Below are 21,200 nucleotides of genomic sequence, written 5' to 3' on the forward strand. Positions count from 1 at the left end.
ACTTTTTAAAGTCAATGGTGTAAGTAACTCTGTGACTAAAATTTTGTTTTTTGTTAGTAAAACATGAATATTCATTTAAATGAAAGATAAATAAAATTTGTATTTGTTTCAGATGTATGGAAAGAAATATGTGCATTCTATGGTATCAGAAAAAAATTGTACTTGGATATTCGGTTAACCCATATCACGCGTTTGCATCCCTAGCATTCGCGCTCGGGTGTCTATTTACACGTAATATATGGAGTATCCGCAGGTTATTTCCTCGCTATAACTGGTGCGCGTGATATACCATAATTGCAAAATTGCTTGTATTCAAATAAATCTACAGACAATTGTAAAATATGGTACGTGGTATATGTTTAATGGTGCACATCTTAAAATCATAATCGATCATTTGCGCAAAATTAGAATTAAATTAATAATATGTTATATATTATTGTGTTAACGCAATTATAAATCTATAATGGCTCAATATGATAATAATTTAAAAAAAAAACTTTATCGCTGCCTTTTTTGTCGAGAAAACATGTGCGATGTTAACAATGAAATAACACAAAATTTTACAAAAAATAATATGAATACCATGCAAAAAGTTGATCTACCTGTATCATAATTTGCTCTTTATAGCTTGGCGTTTAACACACCGTCCTGTAGTGTAATAAGATCTTCTACCTACGCCACTACTGTCGTAATGTACCAATAAAAACAAGAAAAAACTCATTTTCGTAAAGTTCAGCAATTAATACGTATAAATATAGAACACAAATCTCACCGCGACAACAATCCATTGATAAATTTTCGCAACTATAGCCACCCGCGGAGATGACAAAAAGCCGTGTGTATATAGCATCACCTCCAAACAATAATAGAATCTACCCACACACCGCGCGTGCGGTTTACAAACAGAGCCATCAGCCACTATATATAGATATACACAATATACGTGGTACGTGCTATTCCCCACGTAAATCTCGCGGCGTCGCGCTCCAAAACAGCTGTTCGTACAGCCATTTAAATTTCAAAGCGTCGCTTACGATTCATATAACAAGCCGCGTCTCTTGTCGTGCCGCACTAGTAGCACGCGATCAGCCGGACGAGACGAACCCGTGTGTACATACAGTATCTCACTTTCTATGCACATTTTCACCGGTACGATGTGCATCACGACAACACTGCATCGGCGTCTATACTACAACAACAGAAGCACAGCAAACAGTGGCAGCAGCAGCAGTAGACTTTCTCGTCGCTCGCGAGAGTTCGCGGTCGCTCCGATATAGTGTGTGCCTATTGTGTTCCATATAATACGCACACGCACATCTATATAGCTACTTTTACAAATACGGACAAAATCGCGTCATGTATTTGCGTCGCGTCTGTAGACTGGCATCAGTCGGTCGAGTGTCTCGGCGCAGTCTGGACTCGTCCCGTGGAATGAGGCACCGAGTTCTCGGCGACGAGGAGCCACAAGTCGACGAGTCGGAGTCGGTTTTAGCATCAGCGACGACTCTGGACCCGGGACCACCCGTCAATCTGGCAGGATTGATCAGGGAGAAGATCGAGAGGAGGGAGAGCTTCTGCAGCTACGAGCTGTTTCCGACCAAGTGCCATGGAGTTTATCAGGGGTATGTTGTAACGAACATACGCTATTTTGTATGTTTTCATAGTCGGGGCTTTGCAAATGTATAATATAGGTATATGTTATAGGAGGAGAGGAAGACGTAGAGATGCGTGTAGGTATATAGATATATACGCCTAGTGGTGAGTAGAGAGGGATTCCGGTTGGTCGTGGAGTATATTCTGTTCAAACTGGACTAGCAGCATAGAGTTTTTAACGGGTCCGCTGCGTATCATGCACAACATTTATCTGCTCGTGCAGTATATACTTCAAATGAAATTCGTTATCGTTTGTTATACTCGCACATAGATAGAGTTGAATATAATCATCGAATTCTTATGTGTATATTAATGCGATTAAAAGAAACGACGCCTCTGTATAGTTGTACGACACTTTTATGTTAAATTTAAGGAATTAGCGTTTTAATCGATTCGCTTACGCGCAGAGTTAAATTTGGCCGTGAATCGCTGATGGGCCTAACGCGCAAAAACTTGAAATTTATCGGAATCTCGTTTACAAACATTGAAATTCTACGATTTTGTTGATAAACAAACTTCCTTTAATGCAAATCTATAATATGTATTTTTAACGCTTATGAAGGTCGATCAAAGTCCCGCGTATCCTTTAGAACTGCTGGAACAAATATCTTAAATATTTTGTTTATAAAAACTTGTACAGAATTTAAAATCGAAAAAGTTATAAATAAACTGTTATTTTGTTTACTTCTCCGCTGAAGTGATATGCAGACTCTGCAGACAAAGTTATCGAAAACGCTTCTCCAAAATTATGTAATGCATAAATTATTAACGCCCATTCATAAACACGAGCGATTGGCTTTCAAGCGCTTATTATTAATTGATGCTCTTTCTGTAACATAAAAATAGATAAACACTACATAATAATATAGTTTCCGCGATTGTATATTTTTATCATTCTTATAATGCCGTGTGCAAAGACTATTAAAAACAACTCGTTATTATAATTAAAACGATGTTTTATGGATCAAACACGAGACACTCGCGTATCTTTGAGGAAAGAAATTCGAAGGTGATAAATTAGCTGAATAAATACGACGTATAAAAAAGTCGCAAGTTGAGTTTTCTTCTGAATTTAAGATCGCATTTCTTTCTATGTATGTATCTGACGAAATTTAGTCAAAATTAATTTTTAGGCATTGCAACCAAATAAATAGCGACAAAATCGCGAAAAGATTTTTCAGAGACACGCAGATATGCGAGCCGCTGTTCTACGCGCTCACTTGGCACGAGGGCTGGGCAACCGGGGAAGAACGATTTCCATCCTTGAAAAGCGCCGAAGTCTTTCCCCGGAACACGTTGCTCCACTGCACCGCGAAAGGACTGAAAAAGACCGACGCCGAGATGATTTTAACGCGAGCTCTAGAGCTTGGCATCGCTAACATCTTTGCCCTTCAAGGAGGTAAGCTTTCGAGAGATGCGTGTCAAGGTACCAATTAGGTATCCTTACGAACGAATTGGATTGTCAAAATACAAGTGTGATGCGTAATTATGTATTGTGTACGGACATTGTTCGTTGACGGTTTTATTTGTCGAACGAGATCGAAGGTCAAGAGCTAAGTTGCGATAGGGCTCTTTTATCGCGCTATAGGTTTAGATAACGTGTTATAAAAGATGATGTTGAGTAATTAGAAATAACATCATATTAGATGATTCTTTTAAATGTAAGTTCTTTTTTTTAATCCAAAAAGTAACACTGTTCCTTTTGTTACAGATTCGGGCTCGGATGATGGCGATTTCGATCACGCATCCGATTTAGTCAAGTTCATTAGAGAACGGTATGGTCAACAATTCAGTATCTGCGTTGCTGGGTATCCTGAAATGCATCCACATTCGCCCTCCAAGGAACTTGATATTTTCTACCTCAAAGCTAAGGTGCAATCTGTATCTGTTGTATATAACAAAACTATTTTATTATTCCTACAGTCAGTTAAAAAAATATTTTAAATTTCAGGTGGACGCAGGAGCGGATTTTATATTAACTCAATTCTTCTTCGAATCTCAGCTGTTCATAAAATTCGTAAACGACTGTCGGGAAGTAGGAATAAGCGTCCCTATAATTCCAGGAATCTATCCGTTCACTGATGTCAAGTTACTCGGGAAAATGATTGAAATTTGCCATACCAACATTCCCGACTGGATACAGGAAGAGCTGCGTCATATCGAAGACGATGACGAAGCGGTCCGTAAATTCGGGATAGATTTAAGTGTTAAACTAATTAAGGAGATCAGAGAAAGTGCACATTTTTGTGGATATCACGTTTATACGTTGAACAGGTAACTTTTAGTGTCTTAAAACGCGCATGTATATTTCGACGTGGATGGTTGAATTTAATTTTATGTTTTTATTGCAGATCTTTCTCGGCAATCGAAGTTCATCGCCAACTGAATACACAGCATGAAATCGATCAACTTGTTGCGAGCAATAGCTAGTAAATTTTTATATTTATTTTTTATATAAAAAGCGAATCGAAAATTCTAAAGGCTCTTTTATTACTTGAATGATTAATTTTCCTATCACACATTAAGTAATAACTTAGTTTTACGGAAACTAATTTATTTATATTAATATATTTACGTATACACAATATTAGTGTATAAATGTAATGTTAAAACAAAAATTATTTAATTTCGTCGATTTGATTTGCATTTACGTAAATAACAGATTGAACGGTTCTTGCGTATCTTACTTTTAATGAATATTATTAGTAATAATTGATATTTGTTGCTTTGTATTTGCTTCCCTGTGTATGTAAGCGCATACGCTCTGACTAAAGTAGTAGGCGCTGGCGCGCATTTTTATCCAAAAAATAGATTTTCGCGCCTTTTTCAAAGTTGCGCATGCGTAGCGCCAGGCAATCGTTCGATCGCGGCGCATCGATTAATCGAAACGTATGTTACATTGAAATCAATGCGAATCCAATAACTAAAAATATATAATTTCAGTTATACGTATTGGAAATTTCTCTATTCCAAAATATAAAAGCAATAATTTGAAAAAATTAATACAATTTTTATATTTTTGAAGTATTTAACTAAATATTCATATTTACATGCTATGCCGAAGTGCAATTTCAAATGATACAAAAATAGCTGCTGTATACGGCTAAAAAAGTCAACAAACAAACATAACCTTTTCATTTACCTGGATTGAATTGTTTTCGTTTAAGAGACATTCATTGGTCCGCTACTTAATTTGTCTTCAAACTTTTTGCGTAAGTATAATACTAACCCGTACTCTCTCTCTCTCTCTCTCTCTCTCTCTCTCTCTCTCTCTTTCTCTCTCTCTCTCTCTCTCTCTCTCTCTCTCTCTCTCTCTCTCTCTCTCTCTCTCTCTCTCTCTCTCTCTCTCTCTCTCTCTCTCTCTCTCTCTCTCTCTCTCTCTCTGCTTCTAACGGGGCACTCCATCGCAGCGGCGCCGAGCGGCGTCGTCGACAATCGACATTCAGAAAAAAGGCGCCACGCTTCGAGACCGCGACGCGTTTTCGAGAATCAAGATGGCGTTTGCCGCGACCCGCGTTGTCGCATCGCTCCCCGATCATCGGCAGCAGAGCGTGTGAGTGACTGTACTATAGCACGCGCGACCGAAGCCGCGACTACTACCGTCGTCCACTGGGAGACATCTCGTGCAGCTGCCAACCCAGCCGAAGCTCGAAAAAACAAAAACAAGCTAGTGCACCAGTGCAGCGTCGTCCCCGGGAAGCCTCTAGGTTTATACGTTACTTCGAGCGCAGCCAAGCGAGCATCTTGTGCGAGACGCGACTCGATCGTCCTCGGGATGTCGAAGGCGGAGGAGAACGCGAGCGACGCCGGCGATAATTCTAATGACTCGTCGGCGGAGACTTCCTCGTCGCGAGGCGGCGGCGACTTCGAGACGAAGCTCGAGACCGACCGCAGCAAGCGTTTCGATTTCCTGCTCAAGCAGACCGAGATCTTCTCTCACTTCATGACCAACAATGCCAAGGATAAGACCAGTCCGCTAAAGGTCAAGCCCGGCAGGCCCAGGAAGACACCCGCGCCCAACGAGAAGCTCCAGCCACCCGAGCCCAAGGAATCCAAGGAGTCCAAAGACGCCAAGGACAAGGATGCTGCGGATCACAGACACAGCAAGACCGAGCAGGAGGAGGACGAGGAGCTGCTTGCTGCTGACTCCAATGTTGTCTTGCCTATTACCAGGTTTGAAAACTCTCCGCCGTACATCAAGTCTGGAGAGCTCAGGGACTACCAGATCAGAGGACTCAACTGGATGATTTCGCTCTACGAGAATGGAATCAACGGTATCTTGGCAGATGAGATGGGTTTAGGTAAGAATCTGTTTGAACTCTTCTAACCAATGATGCAATTACAACTTCTGTTGTAACGCTATAGCGGATTTGACAGCAATCAGCTGTCTTTGCAAAAGACTTCTAAATACTCATGATTGCGCTCTTGATTTCAGGAAAAACATTGCAAACCATTTCACTTCTTGGTTACATGAAGCATTTTAGAAATATAAATGGACCTCACATTGTTGTTGTTCCTAAAACAACATTGGCTAATTGGATGAATGAATTCAAGAAGTGGTGTCCTAGTTTAAGAACAGTTTTTCTTATCGGTGACTCAGATACCAGAAATGCCTTCATTAGGGATGTAATGTTGCCAGGAGAGTGGGACGTATGTGTTACATCTTACGAAATGGTACTCAGGGAAAAATGGGTATTCAAGAAGTTCAACTGGCGTTATATGGTGGTTGATGAAGCTCACAGATTGAAAAATGAAAAATCTAAGCTCTCCGAAATTTTACGAGAGTGCAAGACAGCCAACAGGCTTTTGTTGACTGGTACTCCGCTTCAGAACAACTTGCACGAGTTGTGGTCGCTGTTGAATTTCCTACTACCTGACGTCTTCAATAGCTCTGAAGATTTTGATTCTTGGTTCAACACAAACAGTTTCTTGGGAGATAATACTCTCATTGAAAGACTGCACGCTGTACTTCGTCCATTCTTGCTGCGTAGGTTGAAGTCTGAAGTAGAGAAGGCACTGAAGCCAAAAAAAGAAATTAAAGTCTATATAGGTTGGTATTAATTATTTTATAATCTGTATTTGTTTTTAAAATCGTCTACATAACGTACGTTTGATTCTTTTTAGGTTTGAGCAAAATGCAGCGCGAATGGTATACAAAAGTTCTCATGAAAGACATCGACATTGTAAACGGTGCTGGTAAGATTGAGAAGATGCGACTTCAGAACATCCTCATGCAGCTACGTAAATGCTGTAATCACCCATACTTGTTCGATGGCGCCGAACCTGGACCACCTTACACTACCGATGAGCATCTCGTCTACAACTGCGGCAAACTGGTTATCCTCGACAAATTGCTACCGAAACTTCAGCAGCAGCAATCTCGTGTACTTATTTTCAGTCAGATGACGCGTATGCTGGACATTTTGGAAGATTACTGCCATTGGCGTTGCTATCAATACTGCCGTTTGGACGGTAACACAGCTCACGAAGATCGTCAAAGACAGATCAACGAGTACAATGCACCAGGAAGTGAGAAGTTCATTTTTATGTTGTCTACTCGCGCTGGTGGCTTGGGTATCAATTTGGCAACTGCCGACGTCGTCATCATTTACGACTCTGACTGGAATCCTCAGATGGATCTTCAGGCTATGGATCGTGCTCATCGTATTGGTCAGCAAAAGCAGGTAAGAAAATTTTTGTTACTATCTCTTTATTAAAAAATGAAATTTGTTCCTTTAGAAATTAATTCATAATTTTTTGTTCTTTCAGGTGCGCGTCTTCCGTTTCATCACCGAGAACACAGTAGAAGAAAAAATCGTCGAGCGTGCTGAAGTAAAACTTCGACTGGACAAGCTCGTTATCCAACAAGGTCGTCTAATCGATGCAAAACAAAACGCTCTCAACAAGGACGAAATGCTGAACATCATTCGTCACGGTGCGAATGAAGTATTCGCTTCTAAGGATAGTGCTATCACTGACGAAGACATCGATACTATCCTCCAAAAGGGCGAGGAGAAGACTCAGGAGATGAAGCAGAAACTCGAAAGCCTTGGAGAATCCTCCCTTCGTAATTTCACTGTTGACGCTCCTACCGACTCTGTCTATCAGTTTGAGGGTCAGGATTACAGAGAGAAGCAGAAAATCTTGGGTATTGGCCATTGGATCGAACCACCAAAACGTGAGCGTAAAGCAAATTATGCCGTAGATGCCTACTTCCGAGAGGCACTGCGTGTATCAGAGCCTAAAGCGCCCAAGGCTCCTAGACCACCTAAACAGCCAATTGTGCAAGACTTCCAGTTCTTCCCGCCTAGGCTTTTTGAGCTTCTTGATCAGGAGATTTACTACTTCAGACAAACAGTTGGTTATAAGGTGCCAAAGAATCCTGAATTAGGTGAGCCATCAAAATCTGTAATATTTAAAAAAACTAAAAGTATTCAAAACATTACCTTCATTCTATAATTCTATCTTACTCATAAGTTTCATTTTATTCAAATAATCATAAAAATATTTCTATCAGGCTCCGATGCTGCTAGAATACAAAAGGAAGAGCAACGTAAGATCGACGATGCTCAACCACTTACTGACGAAGAGGTTGCCGAAAAAGAGAAGCTACTCACTCAGGGTTTCACCAATTGGACCAAACGTGACTTTAATCAATTTATAAAAGCAAACGAAAAATACGGTAGAGATGACATCGAGAATATCGCCAAAGAAGTCGAGGGTAAAACACCTGAAGAGGTCATGGAATATTCCGCTGTTTTCTGGGAGCGCTGCCACGAGCTCCAAGACATCGACCGTGTGATGGCTCAAATTGAACGAGGTGAGGCAAAAATTCAGCGTCGAGCCGGTATCAAGAAAGCTTTGGATGCCAAAATGGCGAGGTACCGTGCACCATTCCATCAACTGAGGATAGCTTATGGTACTAACAAGGGCAAGAACTATACAGAGGAGGAAGACCGATTCCTTGTATGCATGCTTCACAAATTAGGTAAATAATGATAATAACCTACAAGTAATTTTTTTATAATTATTCGAAAAAATATTTAAAAATCATGTTTTTCATAAGGTTTTGACAAAGAGAACGTGTACGAAGAGTTAAGGGCGACGGTGAGATCTGCACCACAGTTCCGTTTTGACTGGTTCGTAAAATCACGTACAGCCTTGGAACTCCAGCGAAGATGTAATACACTGATTACGTTGATCGAAAGGGAGAACCAAGAATTAGAGGAACGAGAGAGGCAAGAAAGAAAAAAGAAGGGTGGTGGAAACACGAGTACGAAGCCGACGTCGAAACGTAAGGTTGAAAGTCTGCCGGCTCCCCAGCCCAGAAAGAAAAAGAAGTAGAGTGTGCGGCGACTGAAGTATTTCGAATAATCTTAAGTCATAATTGAGTGAGTGATACCGTGAAGTGCGACAGAATGTGTCTTTTTGACGGATGCGGGAAAACTTCTTTTAGACTTTGAAATAGAACCTTTGTGGTAATATTAAATTCGTGTTTTCGTTTAAAGCTTTTATTCCATGTAAATTACTTAAGTAATATGACACGCGTGAGTTGTGTTGTAATAAAGAACTTGAAGGGGATAGGAAATATTTAAATTTCTCTAATACTTTAATTGAAATTTGAATTCACTGTAAGTTTACATTTTATTGTAAGATCACATTCTCATTGCAATATGTTAGTTTGATATTTACCAAATCATAATTGAAATATTGAATCATGTATTATGCAATTGTAGTATATTGATCTACTCCAATTTATGCTTTCTTTGCTTTTTACTGTTATAAAGTTATAATTTATTTTAAAACTAGTATTATAACCCATCGTAATCGATTACAGAGCTTGTTACTCCAATAATAGCTACCAGTTTTAGAACAAAAGCATGCTATGTTGGTAAATTAACACAAAGCTCAGTTTCAAAGTTTCGGGATTCAAGATGCCCACATCTGTCCGATCAATTTTATAGTGAAAATTCATAAATTGTGTGTTGACTGAACTGAAATCACAATCGATGCACACGTAAAACAGTTTCTGGTGAGATATTGTGATTAAACGAAACGACAATTAAACGCCAATAACTTTTCAATTCATTGACACTCATGTTTCCTTAAGGTTTCAACTTATGTTATCATTATTTAATGTATTAGTGTAATCTATGTAAGGAATCGAATAATGAATAAAACAAAAACAAAGATTTGCACCATACATGCTTATACTTATTTTACAGCTGCTATACTTATTTTTAACAGCACAACTCCGAGCCTACGTATAATAGAAAAATGAAATACTGCGAATACAAAACAAAATTTAAAAATTATGTCATATTAGCAAGCTCTTGAATAAATTGTACAAATAAAAATTTGTATGGTTTTATGGTTAGTTCTATTGTAAAGATTCACAGAGGATAATACTCTATAGCAGTTCAACATTCAAAGAAGTAAAGTCATTAATATATATGTGGTTACGAGTGAATTTTTCAATATCGATAGTAGATGCGTGTAAATATTAAAGCGACAATTAGAGAAAGTATATATACATACAAAAACAAATCTGTCTGATCAACTTAAGCTAAAAGAATTTTAAGATGCACAATTTTTTAGTTAAATGAATGAGAGTTTATTTTTTGTTTCTTACAAAAAAACATAAAATAACACGTGTATTTAATAAAAAATTTTAATGAAATACTTTTGATACTTACTAAAATCAGGAAAAAAAGAACATTCATAAGGATTCGTTAAATAAAATAATTTTTAATACAAATAACATAATTATAATTATCACTGATGTTGTTGTATTATTAATTTAGAAGAATAAAATGAAAATTTAAAAAAGTAAGTGATGCAAGTTACTAAATTATTTTCATCCACGCTCGTTTTGTTTGAATCCAAACACATTCTTCCAAAGCAATATTTGATTTTACATAATTAAAATTATATGCGTTGCAAACTTTCTTTGTTTACTTTTTAGTGTAAAAGAATTTTCTTTACAGTTCATCGGTGAACAATTACAATCTGTTTCTGTAAATAGATTTTTATGTTTCCTTTACATTTAAACTATTATAATCCTTACATTTGCTTTCGCCTTAAAGTTTAAACGACGATTGTACAGTAGGTAATGCGTTTATGTGAACGTGAACATTTGTAATAGTCTGTTTATAATGTTAACACTTGGCGAGTTTTTCTTGACCATTTAGATAAAGAGCAAATATAAAATATCAAACGATTCAACATTTTCAACTCATTTACAGAGTATAAGTAAAACGAAAATTCGTAAAAATATTTTGAATACATACAAATCATCTATTTAGTACAATTTGTTCACGTTGGCATGATGATTAATATTTTGTTATTTCAAATAGGAAAAGACAAACAAATTTGTATTCAATTTGTATTATATTACTTTTCAAATGTAGACCTTTCCGTTAAATTCATAACAAACCACAATCTGTCATAATTCAACGCACATCTCGGTGCTTCACATCACAAAATTATTAAAAAAAAAAAAAAAAAAACGCGTGTGACATATTCATAAAAGTTTTTTGTCGCGCACATACGCATGTGTTTTTACCCTAGATAATATCAGAGTTTGGACACAATAACAAGTTATTTTCCATTTGAACAATTTCTTTTTAAGTTTGCTTAACGATTAATGACAAGCACCCTAATAAGGAGTTGGATGCTTGAGACACTGAATTTGCCTAACTAATGGGCGTGTGACAGACTACATTTTCGAGAAATCACGCAACTTACAAATTCTTCATGGTTGTCTCTTAAAGCCTAAGTAATAATTATTGATTGGATAAAAAACGGTCTGATCCAATCTTCAGGCGGCGGTAGACAAATTTATAAAAATCTAGGAATAATTATTAGGAATATATAAGTAAATAAAGCAATAAGACAATTTCTCATTCTTTTAATTGAATACAATATTATACGTATATGTTTATTCAAATGAAATTTAGTCGTAATCTGGCGTTACAAAAAGAAAAATCACACATAAAAGTAACATTAGAAAATATTTTTGCAACAATATTGCTCTAATATTCGTCCAATGTTTTCAATTATTTAAAAACTCTACTATTCTTAAGGAAAGTGTAAAATATTCACCATTCTACGTATAAGTTATATCGTGCTACAGAAAATACATTTCAGCCTACCGCTAATAAACGGTGGTGACAGGAGGTGAGAAGAAGAAACAATTCATTGCAGTTATCCGCTTATGGATTTTCATGATTTTTCTATACTCAAAAGTTTGCAATATAATTGATGAAGATATATCAATAGTAATACTGGTAAATAATATGGCTTTGTAAACGCATCAATCGTCGGGCGTTTAATTCGCAAAAAGGTACAATATTATTAGCAAGAATTTTGTTGTCCTCACGAAGGTGTGCTGTATTAAAGTAGCATCGACATCTTGATATACAGTTCAAAGAGCTCTTCTTCGTATTTTTTCCCCTGTTCTTACAGTTCAAAACGCCCAAGATCAATAGAGCCTTGTGGACTATGTATACGCGTGTCGACGCCCACAGCTCGGCGTTATTGTGGCCTTTTGTCCTACGTATATATAAAAAATCGTTACATCGTAAAGTGAAACACATAGTGTCAGTGCATCCGTTGTGGGGCACAATATTTGTTTACTCTTATTTCTTAAAGAGGCTCTAAAGCTATATTGTGTGGGCGAAGAGCGCTCTCTTCCACGTGCAGTCGACAAGTTATTTAATTACGACAATGATAGTACTTGATTAGTATTACGATTAATTGCCAAAGGACAGATCGAAAACAGTGACAAATCAATCGCTATAAGTATATTATTTTACCATTACGTTCATATTCACTATAAAATTTTGCACGATAGTTAGTTGCAAGATTTTTAAAAAGCGTAAAAATGTTATGAAACGCTTCGTACTCTACGATGACGATTGTTTAAATTTAAATTGAAGTTTATATTTATTCAACTTTGTTATAAAGGTCAGTCGGATTATTATAATTTGACGATTCTGAAGATAGAATGATTTTTGTGCTCTATCAAACGCTTTAGAACCCCCTTAAAAGACCTTCTGCCGCTGAATGGTTGAAGTTCGCTTACGTGACTATAAAATTGTTTTAGTTTTTTTTACGTAGTGTTTGATTTACTTGCAAAACGGATCACGATCTCATCTGTCAGCAGCGAAGTTTCAAATTTTTTAAAAGCGTGTACACGGCCTCAACGATCGACAGGCTTTAGTTTATCCTTTTTTTCATTTTGTTTTATTCAATACACTTTTTTTATTTCCTTTTTTTCTAAGATTTTCTCTTGATACATATCGCGTATATGTGTAAATAAAAATAGAAAAAAAATTGTATCGCTATGCATTAAAAACTAAATCTGACTTTGCGCCTGCTATTTGAGAAAGAGAGAGAGAGAGAGAGAGAGCGCAGCGCGCTTATATTATTATACTTTTTTATATAACTTAAAAATTACGTGACCGAGATTGCAATATAGCCAACCGTAGTGTAAAATTGATGATCTTAAGCATCATAAGTCATTTTTTATGCAAATATCTCAGTTGGATGTAGAATTCGGTCGGTCGATTGACTTGTCGAGCTTAAAAAGCGATATTTATGTCACGGATCGATCTTCCTCGAATCGAATCGTGCATGATACAACCCACTTTTCAAGAATTTTGCCAATACAAAACATAACGTTTTTTATTTCAATTTATAAAAATCTGAAGAGACCACATGTGGCACAATAACACTCGGCTACATGTACTCTTCGAGCTTCGGCATAAATTATCAACAATCAAGGTTGTGATTATCAGCTCATTTTAAAAGCGAATCGCGAGTGTAAAGTGTATTTACGTAGAATCGACATGAGGAAGATCGCGCAGCAATAATATTCTAACGATTTTTTGTCGTTTTGAGTATGTACGTCTCATCGTCACTCACCCACATTATTTCCGCTTATTATAATCCACCCCTATCCGGAATTTCCTTATTCGTTTCTAGCTTATTCTTATCATCACCTTTAACCGCGCGCGCGTATGTCTTACCAAACTTTCATTTCTACTTCGATGCGAAGCGTCTTTATCAATCACTACTAAATCGATTTCTTCAGTTAGTTATTCTGTCGCCTTATATACAATAGCATATTCGAGCTCTGAATACTCACGATACGGACATACCCAATTCGGGTAAAACGCATTTTTCAATTCTGTTGGTACGACAGCACACAAGCGTTATTTTCATTGATTTTCCGTTCCACAAAAAAAAAGACTACAGCAAGCTGGCGTTATCACACAACTTTTTTGTTAGTAAAAGTATAAAACGCAGTTTTGCAGTTATTTTCAAGCAAAGATGCAAATTAAATTGTAAGATCCGTGTAAAGTGATTTTTTTCGCCAATTTTCGCTTATTAAGAAATTCAAACATATGCACTCAAACAGCCAATCAGAGAACTAATAAAATGATTACAATGTATTTTTTTTTAGAGTAGGAGGGCTAATCTCATCTTACTCATTTATACATTATTTATCTTTTGTTTTCGATATTATCATTTTGTTTAATGATTTAAAACATAGTCAAGACATTTTTTTTAACCGTTTCATGTATTTCCATTCAATTTGCAACGCCGCAAAAAAAGCAAGACTTTGACGAGCGATACAAATAAATACAAAGTCCATTATACGCGTATCAGTCTTAATAAATCAAAAATAAAGCTATGTAGGCTTCGATGCGGAGAAAATCGATACAATAATAATAAAAATAAAAAGTGAAAAAAACGCAAGTGTGCAGTCAACCAGACGGCCGTCACGGCCATTGTACGCTCGAGCGAAAGGATAAATCGCTACGTCCTCGCTGTATTTACACTTACAGAACTCCGGACGTCAAAGTTAACATCGGAGGGACTTTCCTTTGATATTACGCATGTCATCGTAAACTTATCATTAAACATAATTGTTAAATTAAAGACCATCTTAAGAGAAATAAATACTTTACAACAGGATCTGTACAAATATATAATTTGTAAGATGAAGAACAACGAGTAATGGAAAGATGAAAATTTGCCGTTTGTTATTTTGAAGTTCTCCTTATACTGAAATGCAAAATCCAAGACGTTATTTTTGTCTAGTACATTGAAAAATTTATAGTATGAGTGTTATAATACGATTTTCTGTAAACGAGAACCAAAAAATAACAAACTGCAAAATTTGATACACGTATTATTTGTGTGTTTCAATCGGTTTTGTACCAAAAGCAGTTGTAAATGCGTCCACGTATGCGTCAGATACATACGGTAATAACTAATGATTGGAACATCTATAAAGTTACTAAACAAGTAATAAAGCTTCGCTCCCACAATCAAGGGAAAGAATTCTCGAATTTTTGACGAACTGTGTACCAAGTATTCTTATCACATAAGTATCTAATTTTCAATACACACTTTTAATTAAATACTATTTTATAACTTTTTCAACACGTAAAAGTATAAATTTTAAGAAATCACACAGCTATTTGTTATGCTAATTTTAAAATCATTTAAAAGTAAAATTAATTAATTTATACATATATTTCAATCAACTGAATACTCGATTAACATAAATTTTCTTTTTTATCACACTCTTTTAATTCTCAAAGTAAAAATTTCAGTTCAAGAAATTATACAATAATTTGTCATAAATGCAAGTGTAATGGAATCTTTAACATAAAGAATATTTAAAAGAGAGCAATGTTATTGCAACATTATCATTCTTACTCGTCGTGATAAAAGCTTCGAGAATCCTTATATATCTCAGTCATTAATATAAAATAAAAGACTACAAAACAAGGTAGCAAAACTTAATGAGAAACAATAAAGCAGTAGTCGGGCGGAGATGAGAGGATCGGTGAGGATGAACCGCGAAATCCTCGCCGGGGTTCACCTTGACGTCCACAGCCTCGTTTCACGATCGGTCACGCAGCAACAACAGCATCGGCGGTGGCGGCAGCAGCAGCGGCGGCAGAAAGAATCGCGGTGCGCCATCGTCCCAGGGAAGAGGCGCGCGAGCGAACAGAAGGCGCCTCCAGGGGGGTGGATCAGGGGGTGGAGGCGGGGTGACTGGTTACGGGCGGCAGTGTCCCCGGGGTTTACGGCCTGCCTCGTTGCCGTCTTCGTCTTCGCCACCGCGCTTCACCTCGGTGAAGCGCTCACCCTTCACTGACACGATCTTGTTATCCAGGTAACGCACGAGCTTCTTCGGCTCGGTCTTTGGGGCGACTGGCCGGTGCTCGCGAGAATCGTCATCGCGATCCACGTAACTGTAGCGATTGATTATGCGGGCTTTCAGCTCCTCGTCATTTACACGTGCTTTATTTCGATTATTTGGCTGTAAAAAAAAACCGCGAAGTTATCAATTGAATGACTTGATCCCAAAAATATGGAAAGAAAAATTTTTTACATAAGAAATTATTTATTGCATTGACATTATTTCATGGTAACCCAGTTTTAATTTGTTGAACATTAATATCAACTATAGCATTTAACTTTGGAAGGCAAAATAATCCTGGTTTTACCTTTAAACTGGTTGATAACTTGTAATCTTATCTCAATATGATAAAGTAAAAATATAAAAGACTTAAATTATATTTTTAAAAAACACCCTTGAATTTTTCATCTCTTTGCAAAACATCTTATCCACAGAAATTGAGGTATAAATAATTTACTTACTGTGAGGAAGGCAAGATTGCTAACAATACTCTGTCCAGCTTCTTGTCTATGAAGAGCAAGCTGAGCTGCCTTTGCAATATCACCTCCAGCTACTGCTAAGCAGTGACGAGCTTCTGCAGGGCTTGCACCAGGAAACATCTCTTGCAAAAGTGCAACCTGGTCCCAGGAAGACTCCTATCGAACACATGAAAATGTTTGTTGTGGAATATTGACATATGCAAAGACTCTTATTAGTACAATGCAACACCCTATTTCATACCTCAGCAAAATATTCTCCACTGGAATCACTACCAGCATCACTAGTCTCTGACAAATGATGAACTCTGGCAGTACGCTGTGGTTCTGGTGGAAGCAATGCTGCTAAACTCAAACAACTCAATGGGTCATGTTGCTGAGCACCTCCATTGCTTTCTTTGCTGTCTTCGCGCAGCTGGCTCTCAATATCAAAAAGCCATTTAGATACCGCATCTTTTTCAATAGTGGAAAATTCAGGAAGACAAGCAGATACCATCTCGCTGACACCATCGACATCCAGTTCGTCTTCTAGAGCGCTTTCTTCTACCATGCTTACCACATAGCCCAGAACAATATCATCTATCAAACTGTAAATAAAGTATCATGTTATTTCTGCTGTCGCTATCTCTCTTCTCAAAGCCTTTCCCAGATACTGTTACAATCTTCAAGGTGAAGAGTGACAGCAGGCTTGATAATACTAAAAACAAAATTACACTCACTTTAGTTGGGCAGTTGGCACTTGCTTTCTAACAAAACTAAACAATGACTTCTTCACCAGCTCCTCTTTCTCATTCATGGTTCGGCTCATCCTAAAAAACCATAAAAACTTTACAATCTAAAACCCATACACGAAATTGCATCAATATCCAAGAACTGAGTATAGTCAAGGGCTAGCAAACAATAATCCTTGATTCATAAATTGCCACCTACTACTGCCACTACTACAAGCTCTCTTGCAGCTTCACAGATCACAAATAGCTCGATTGATTTTCAATATACCCTCCAAAGTGTCAAAGCTTAAGCAGTACAACGTAGACAGCGTAACAAAAATAGAAATTATTACAAATTCACGGAACGAAGCGTGGAAAAACGAGCGCCACGACTCACGAGCGCTCGAATGCTCTCCGCGACTTGACAGTAGGTACTTAGTATATATAGGCAGTCGTCCACCCAAAACAAAACAGGCAAAGAAACCAACCTCCTCCAAAAAAAAACGCGCACACACCTCAGTCCTTGAGAGCTGATAATAGGCGCACGAAGTCGAATACAAAGAGGAGACAAAGCAACGCGTCGCAGGTGTAAAAGGAGTCGAATAAGAAAGGTAGGTTAAGAAAAATCGACAGTGGCCCAAGGGGCTGTCTATTCGATCGATTTGCGTTCCGTCAACCCCGCGACCGACTGGGTGTACATACACACACACATATATATACTGGGTAGTGAGAGTAAGCGAGAGAGAGAGAGAGAGAGAGAGAGAGAGAGAGAGAGAGAGAGAGAGAGAGAGAGATAGAGAGCGAGCGAGCACGACCTATCCCCGGGTCGTTCCGATTGATGTATACTATACTTATATGCAGAAAAGCGAAGCTGTGCTGCACGGGAATAAAACACAAATAAAACGCACTTGCGTCAGCCAAACGGAGTACCTATAATATCATGCAGGTAACACACGCAACACAGTCTGCGGACGCCGACGTGGAACGACTCTTTTGCTCTATCTCTCTCGGGGGGAGGCAAGGCAGCCGAGAGCTAGGGATCGAATATACCTATACGCTTATACTTAGGTATAGAGAAAGAGAAGCTGCAGTTGCTGTTTCTAACCTGTTCGACGCTGGACGCCGCTGATACCGACTCGACGAGTATCGCAGAGCAGAATTATAAGGGTAAACACTTGGCTCCGAAGAACTGAACGTTCGGAAGGATGCACCGCAGCGTTTACAAACAGAGAGAGAATGTGCGGCGCTGCTTTGACAATTCGCTCTGCTCGCCGCTACTCGACTGCTGCTCGGTGCAGGGCGCTGCAGGCAGCTGGCAGACTCTGATGCTTGTCCGCGCGCACAGTCTGATCGTGGAGAGAGAGAGAGAGAGAGAGAGAGAGAGAGAGGATAGAATCTATATGTGTATAATGTATATGCGCTGTCCTCGTTGCGCCGCCGCCGTCTCGCTCCGCTGTGCTCCAGATAGGCTGTGACTTAGTCTCCACTTAGCCGAGTGTATGTAGGTATACATATATACAACTGCTATATATACGCAGGCACTGCACCCGAGGGTTTGTCCGTTTGTTACCGCGCGCGCTGTGATATTGGTGGGGGTGGAGTCTTTATCTCTCTCTCTCTCTCTCTCTCTCTCTCTCTCTCTCTCTCTCTCTCTCTCTCTCTCTCTCTCTCCTCGGAAAGTCTGTGCGCTGCTGCTGCTGCTGCTGTGCAAGCCGGGGGTGGAGAAATCGTGTTGCTAGCTATCGGGCTTTTCAAGGGACTTGCTTGCGGTGTATAATTCTGTATATCCCGAGCTAATTTTACCCGCCGCGGATTTCGTATATTTCACCTACAATAGATAGTACGTAAAATAACTAACTGACACGGTTCTGCGCGTTTGGCAAATTGAATTTCGACGAGTAAGTAATCGCTTTCGGGGAGATTGGCTTAAGCCAATAATTATTGTCTTATTTCGACGGTGCATGGAATCCGGGGAATCACATGCTTCATTCGCGATGTTACGAAATGAAATCCGAATGCGGATAATAATAATAGCTCGTCGTGTTTGTTTATTCGGTGTAATTGTAGGTACGTACGTAATGCAGCATATGTATGTGATTTTCACGAGATATCTGAGTAATCTTCGAAGACGATCAGAGATCTCGGTGTTTATAATGCCATCTATTATTACAAGTCAATTATTGATTATAGCGCCGCGTGATACTTATTAGTTTATTTTGGAGAAAATTATAATTACAATAATTTAAAAGCCGCACAAATAATAAACATTTTCATCATTTTAAAGCCATCTATTAATTTAATAATAATCGATTGCATAGATGCGATACATCTATAATTTGATAAGTCGTCTTATATTAATTGTATTCTAATTTATTGTTTCATACAACTTTAAAATAATTCATATAAAAAACCTTTCTAAATGCACGTAATATACACTTATTATTAAAAGCTAATGGAAAGGGATCATGAATTCTGACTGTTTATATGGATCTTAAAGGGGTGTGGAAGCTGACATTGAACAATATATTACTTTATAAATAGAAGAGAAATGAAGTTATAAATGTGTACGGTTTCTTATAACTAGAAGAATATTATTTAATATACCTTAAAAAAAAATCGTATTTTTAAGAAGTATTTTAGTATAGGTGTGTTAGAATTAGTAAACCATGTGGATCTACTTTTTTATATTGAGATTGAATAATATATTATATGTTTAAGGCATAAAATTATTCGCTTTAGACATGAACTTCAAAGTATTTTTTATCAATCTCTAAGAAATATAAAAATAAAATAAAATACCGTAACCCGATTTACGCATACAAGATATAACGAGTCAAAAGTAAGCATCAAAGCAACTTGAAAATAATACGCTACACAGTAAACAATAGCACGCTGCTATAGCCGATCCAACAACAACAAAGCAACGGGGGCAAAAATTAAAAAGTCAGCGTATAGCATTCCAGGCAAATCCGGTGTGAGTGCGCGTTCTCGGCTCACCGTATAATTACAGCATCCGGCGATCGGGTATCCGCGTTGGAAAAGCGACAGTATACACTACTACACACACAGTTTGAAGCGCGGGGGAGGACGAACACATACAGAGGTTCGCTGCTCTCCTAGAATCCTGTGGTCGCTCTCGGAGATCAATAACCTCTCTCTCCCTCTCTCACTCACTCGGCGAGAACTGCTGTAGCGGGGATTTTCTCTTATTTATTTTTTTGTTCCGAAAAGCCCACCCCCACAAGTCCCGGGAGGAGCCCGGCCGAAAACCTTGACCCTTTGACCCGAGTGCGATGTGGTTTATGAGATGGCCACGAGGATTTTCGTGTCGGTTATTCAGGCCGCGGGTGTGTAATTTTGCGGAACTATATACGCTGCTGCGGGGCACTATTAATAGGCGCGGCTGTATGTATACTGTATAACGGCGGTGTACAGAAGTTTGATACGCGATGGAAAAAGAGCAAGTTGGAGCGGATATTATATTTTTAGGTGCGCTTTCAAGCTCTCGGCGAATTGTAAGGGTTTTCAAGTTTCTTAGTCGCGGATGTATGGGTGAGTTGCGGGCTGGTGTCGAAGTTTGCTGACAGACTTGCGAAGAGTATAGATGTTGTGTACTTACTTTTTTCTGGAAAAGTTTTTATTGAAGATTGAAAGTACGACGATTTTCGTTGGGCTTTTTGACGTGATCGAAAAATGCATCTTTTTGTTTTTCTTCTAGATTGTTATATTGATATAATATTGATAAAGGGTTTTTAAGGAAAAAATTGCATTTTGAATATATTAAGTTTTCATCAGAAAAATTTTGGGACTATCGAGGTTACTTGAGCATTGAAAATATGAGATTGAGATCGCTCGAAAACTTTCCGCTGAGATTTTGTATTTCTTTAAGGTTCAACGGATGGACTTTAATGCAACCTTGATTTACAATTTAAAGATAGCACAGATTCATCGTTTCCTTAAAGAGTAAAAAATACAAGTTTAAAATATTACATTGTTAAAGTCATAAATATGTAATTATTGTGGGAAAAAGAATTTTAACTAATAACTATACATTACAGGAATATTTTATATTTCAGCATATACTTTGCGATTACATCGATTTTTGTTTTTACTGATGACGAATAAGATTATTATCGA

At 37.9% G+C, this 21,200-nt stretch overlaps 3 protein-coding genes across 11 annotated transcripts; 2 read left to right on the top strand and 1 right to left on the bottom strand.

Annotated features, from left to right (window-relative positions):
* Window positions 1-418: 418 nt before the first annotated feature.
* Window positions 419-4,133, top strand: LOC100117482 (methylenetetrahydrofolate reductase). Of its 5 annotated transcripts, none has more exons than XM_008207474.4 (6): window positions 419-1,622; window positions 1,692-1,734; window positions 2,826-3,052; window positions 3,365-3,525; window positions 3,605-3,927; window positions 4,005-4,133. In XM_008207474.4, exons 1-6 carry the CDS (start codon window positions 1,607-1,609, stop codon window positions 4,081-4,083), a joined length of 849 nt encoding a protein of 282 aa, XP_008205696.1. In that variant the 5' UTR covers window positions 419-1,606; the 3' UTR covers window positions 4,084-4,133. The 5 variants fall into 5 exon arrangements, with proteins under 5 accessions (XP_008205696.1, XP_016845555.1, XP_008205693.1 ...); XM_016990066.3 differs by having other exon boundaries at window positions 2,835-3,052; XM_008207471.4 differs by having other exon boundaries at window positions 1,705-1,734.
* Window positions 4,134-5,079: 946 nt separating this feature from the next.
* LOC100117522 (chromatin-remodeling complex ATPase chain Iswi) lies at window positions 5,080-11,162 on the top strand. The gene is made up of 6 exons (XM_031921045.2): window positions 5,080-5,954; window positions 6,089-6,703; window positions 6,778-7,337; window positions 7,423-8,044; window positions 8,171-8,641; window positions 8,720-11,162. Exons 1-6 carry the CDS (start codon window positions 5,429-5,431, stop codon window positions 8,995-8,997), a joined length of 3,072 nt encoding a protein of 1,023 aa, XP_031776905.1. The 5' UTR covers window positions 5,080-5,428; the 3' UTR covers window positions 8,998-11,162.
* Window positions 10,382-18,382, bottom strand: LOC100117560 (CUE domain-containing protein 2). Of its 5 annotated transcripts, none has more exons than XM_031921048.2 (5): window positions 18,169-18,382; window positions 17,073-17,162; window positions 16,598-16,940; window positions 16,339-16,512; window positions 10,382-15,997 (listed from the first exon to the last, which is right to left on the bottom strand). In XM_031921048.2, the coding sequence occupies exons 2-5, from the start codon at window positions 17,159-17,161 to the stop codon at window positions 15,734-15,736; spliced, it is 870 nt and encodes a 289-aa protein (XP_031776908.1). In that variant the 5' UTR covers window position 17,162; window positions 18,169-18,382; the 3' UTR covers window positions 10,382-15,733. The 5 variants fall into 5 exon arrangements, with proteins under 5 accessions (XP_031776908.1, XP_032452009.1, XP_031776909.1 ...); XM_032596118.1 differs by lacking the exon at window positions 18,169-18,382 and adding an exon at window positions 17,994-18,112; XM_031921049.2 differs by lacking the exon at window positions 18,169-18,382 and adding an exon at window positions 17,552-17,764.
* Between the last annotated feature and the right edge of the window lie 2,818 nt (window positions 18,383-21,200).

Source organism: Nasonia vitripennis, chromosome 1, assembly GCF_009193385.2.
Source record: "Nasonia vitripennis strain AsymCx chromosome 1, Nvit_psr_1.1, whole genome shotgun sequence".
NCBI lineage: Eukaryota > Metazoa > Arthropoda > Insecta > Hymenoptera > Pteromalidae > Nasonia > Nasonia vitripennis.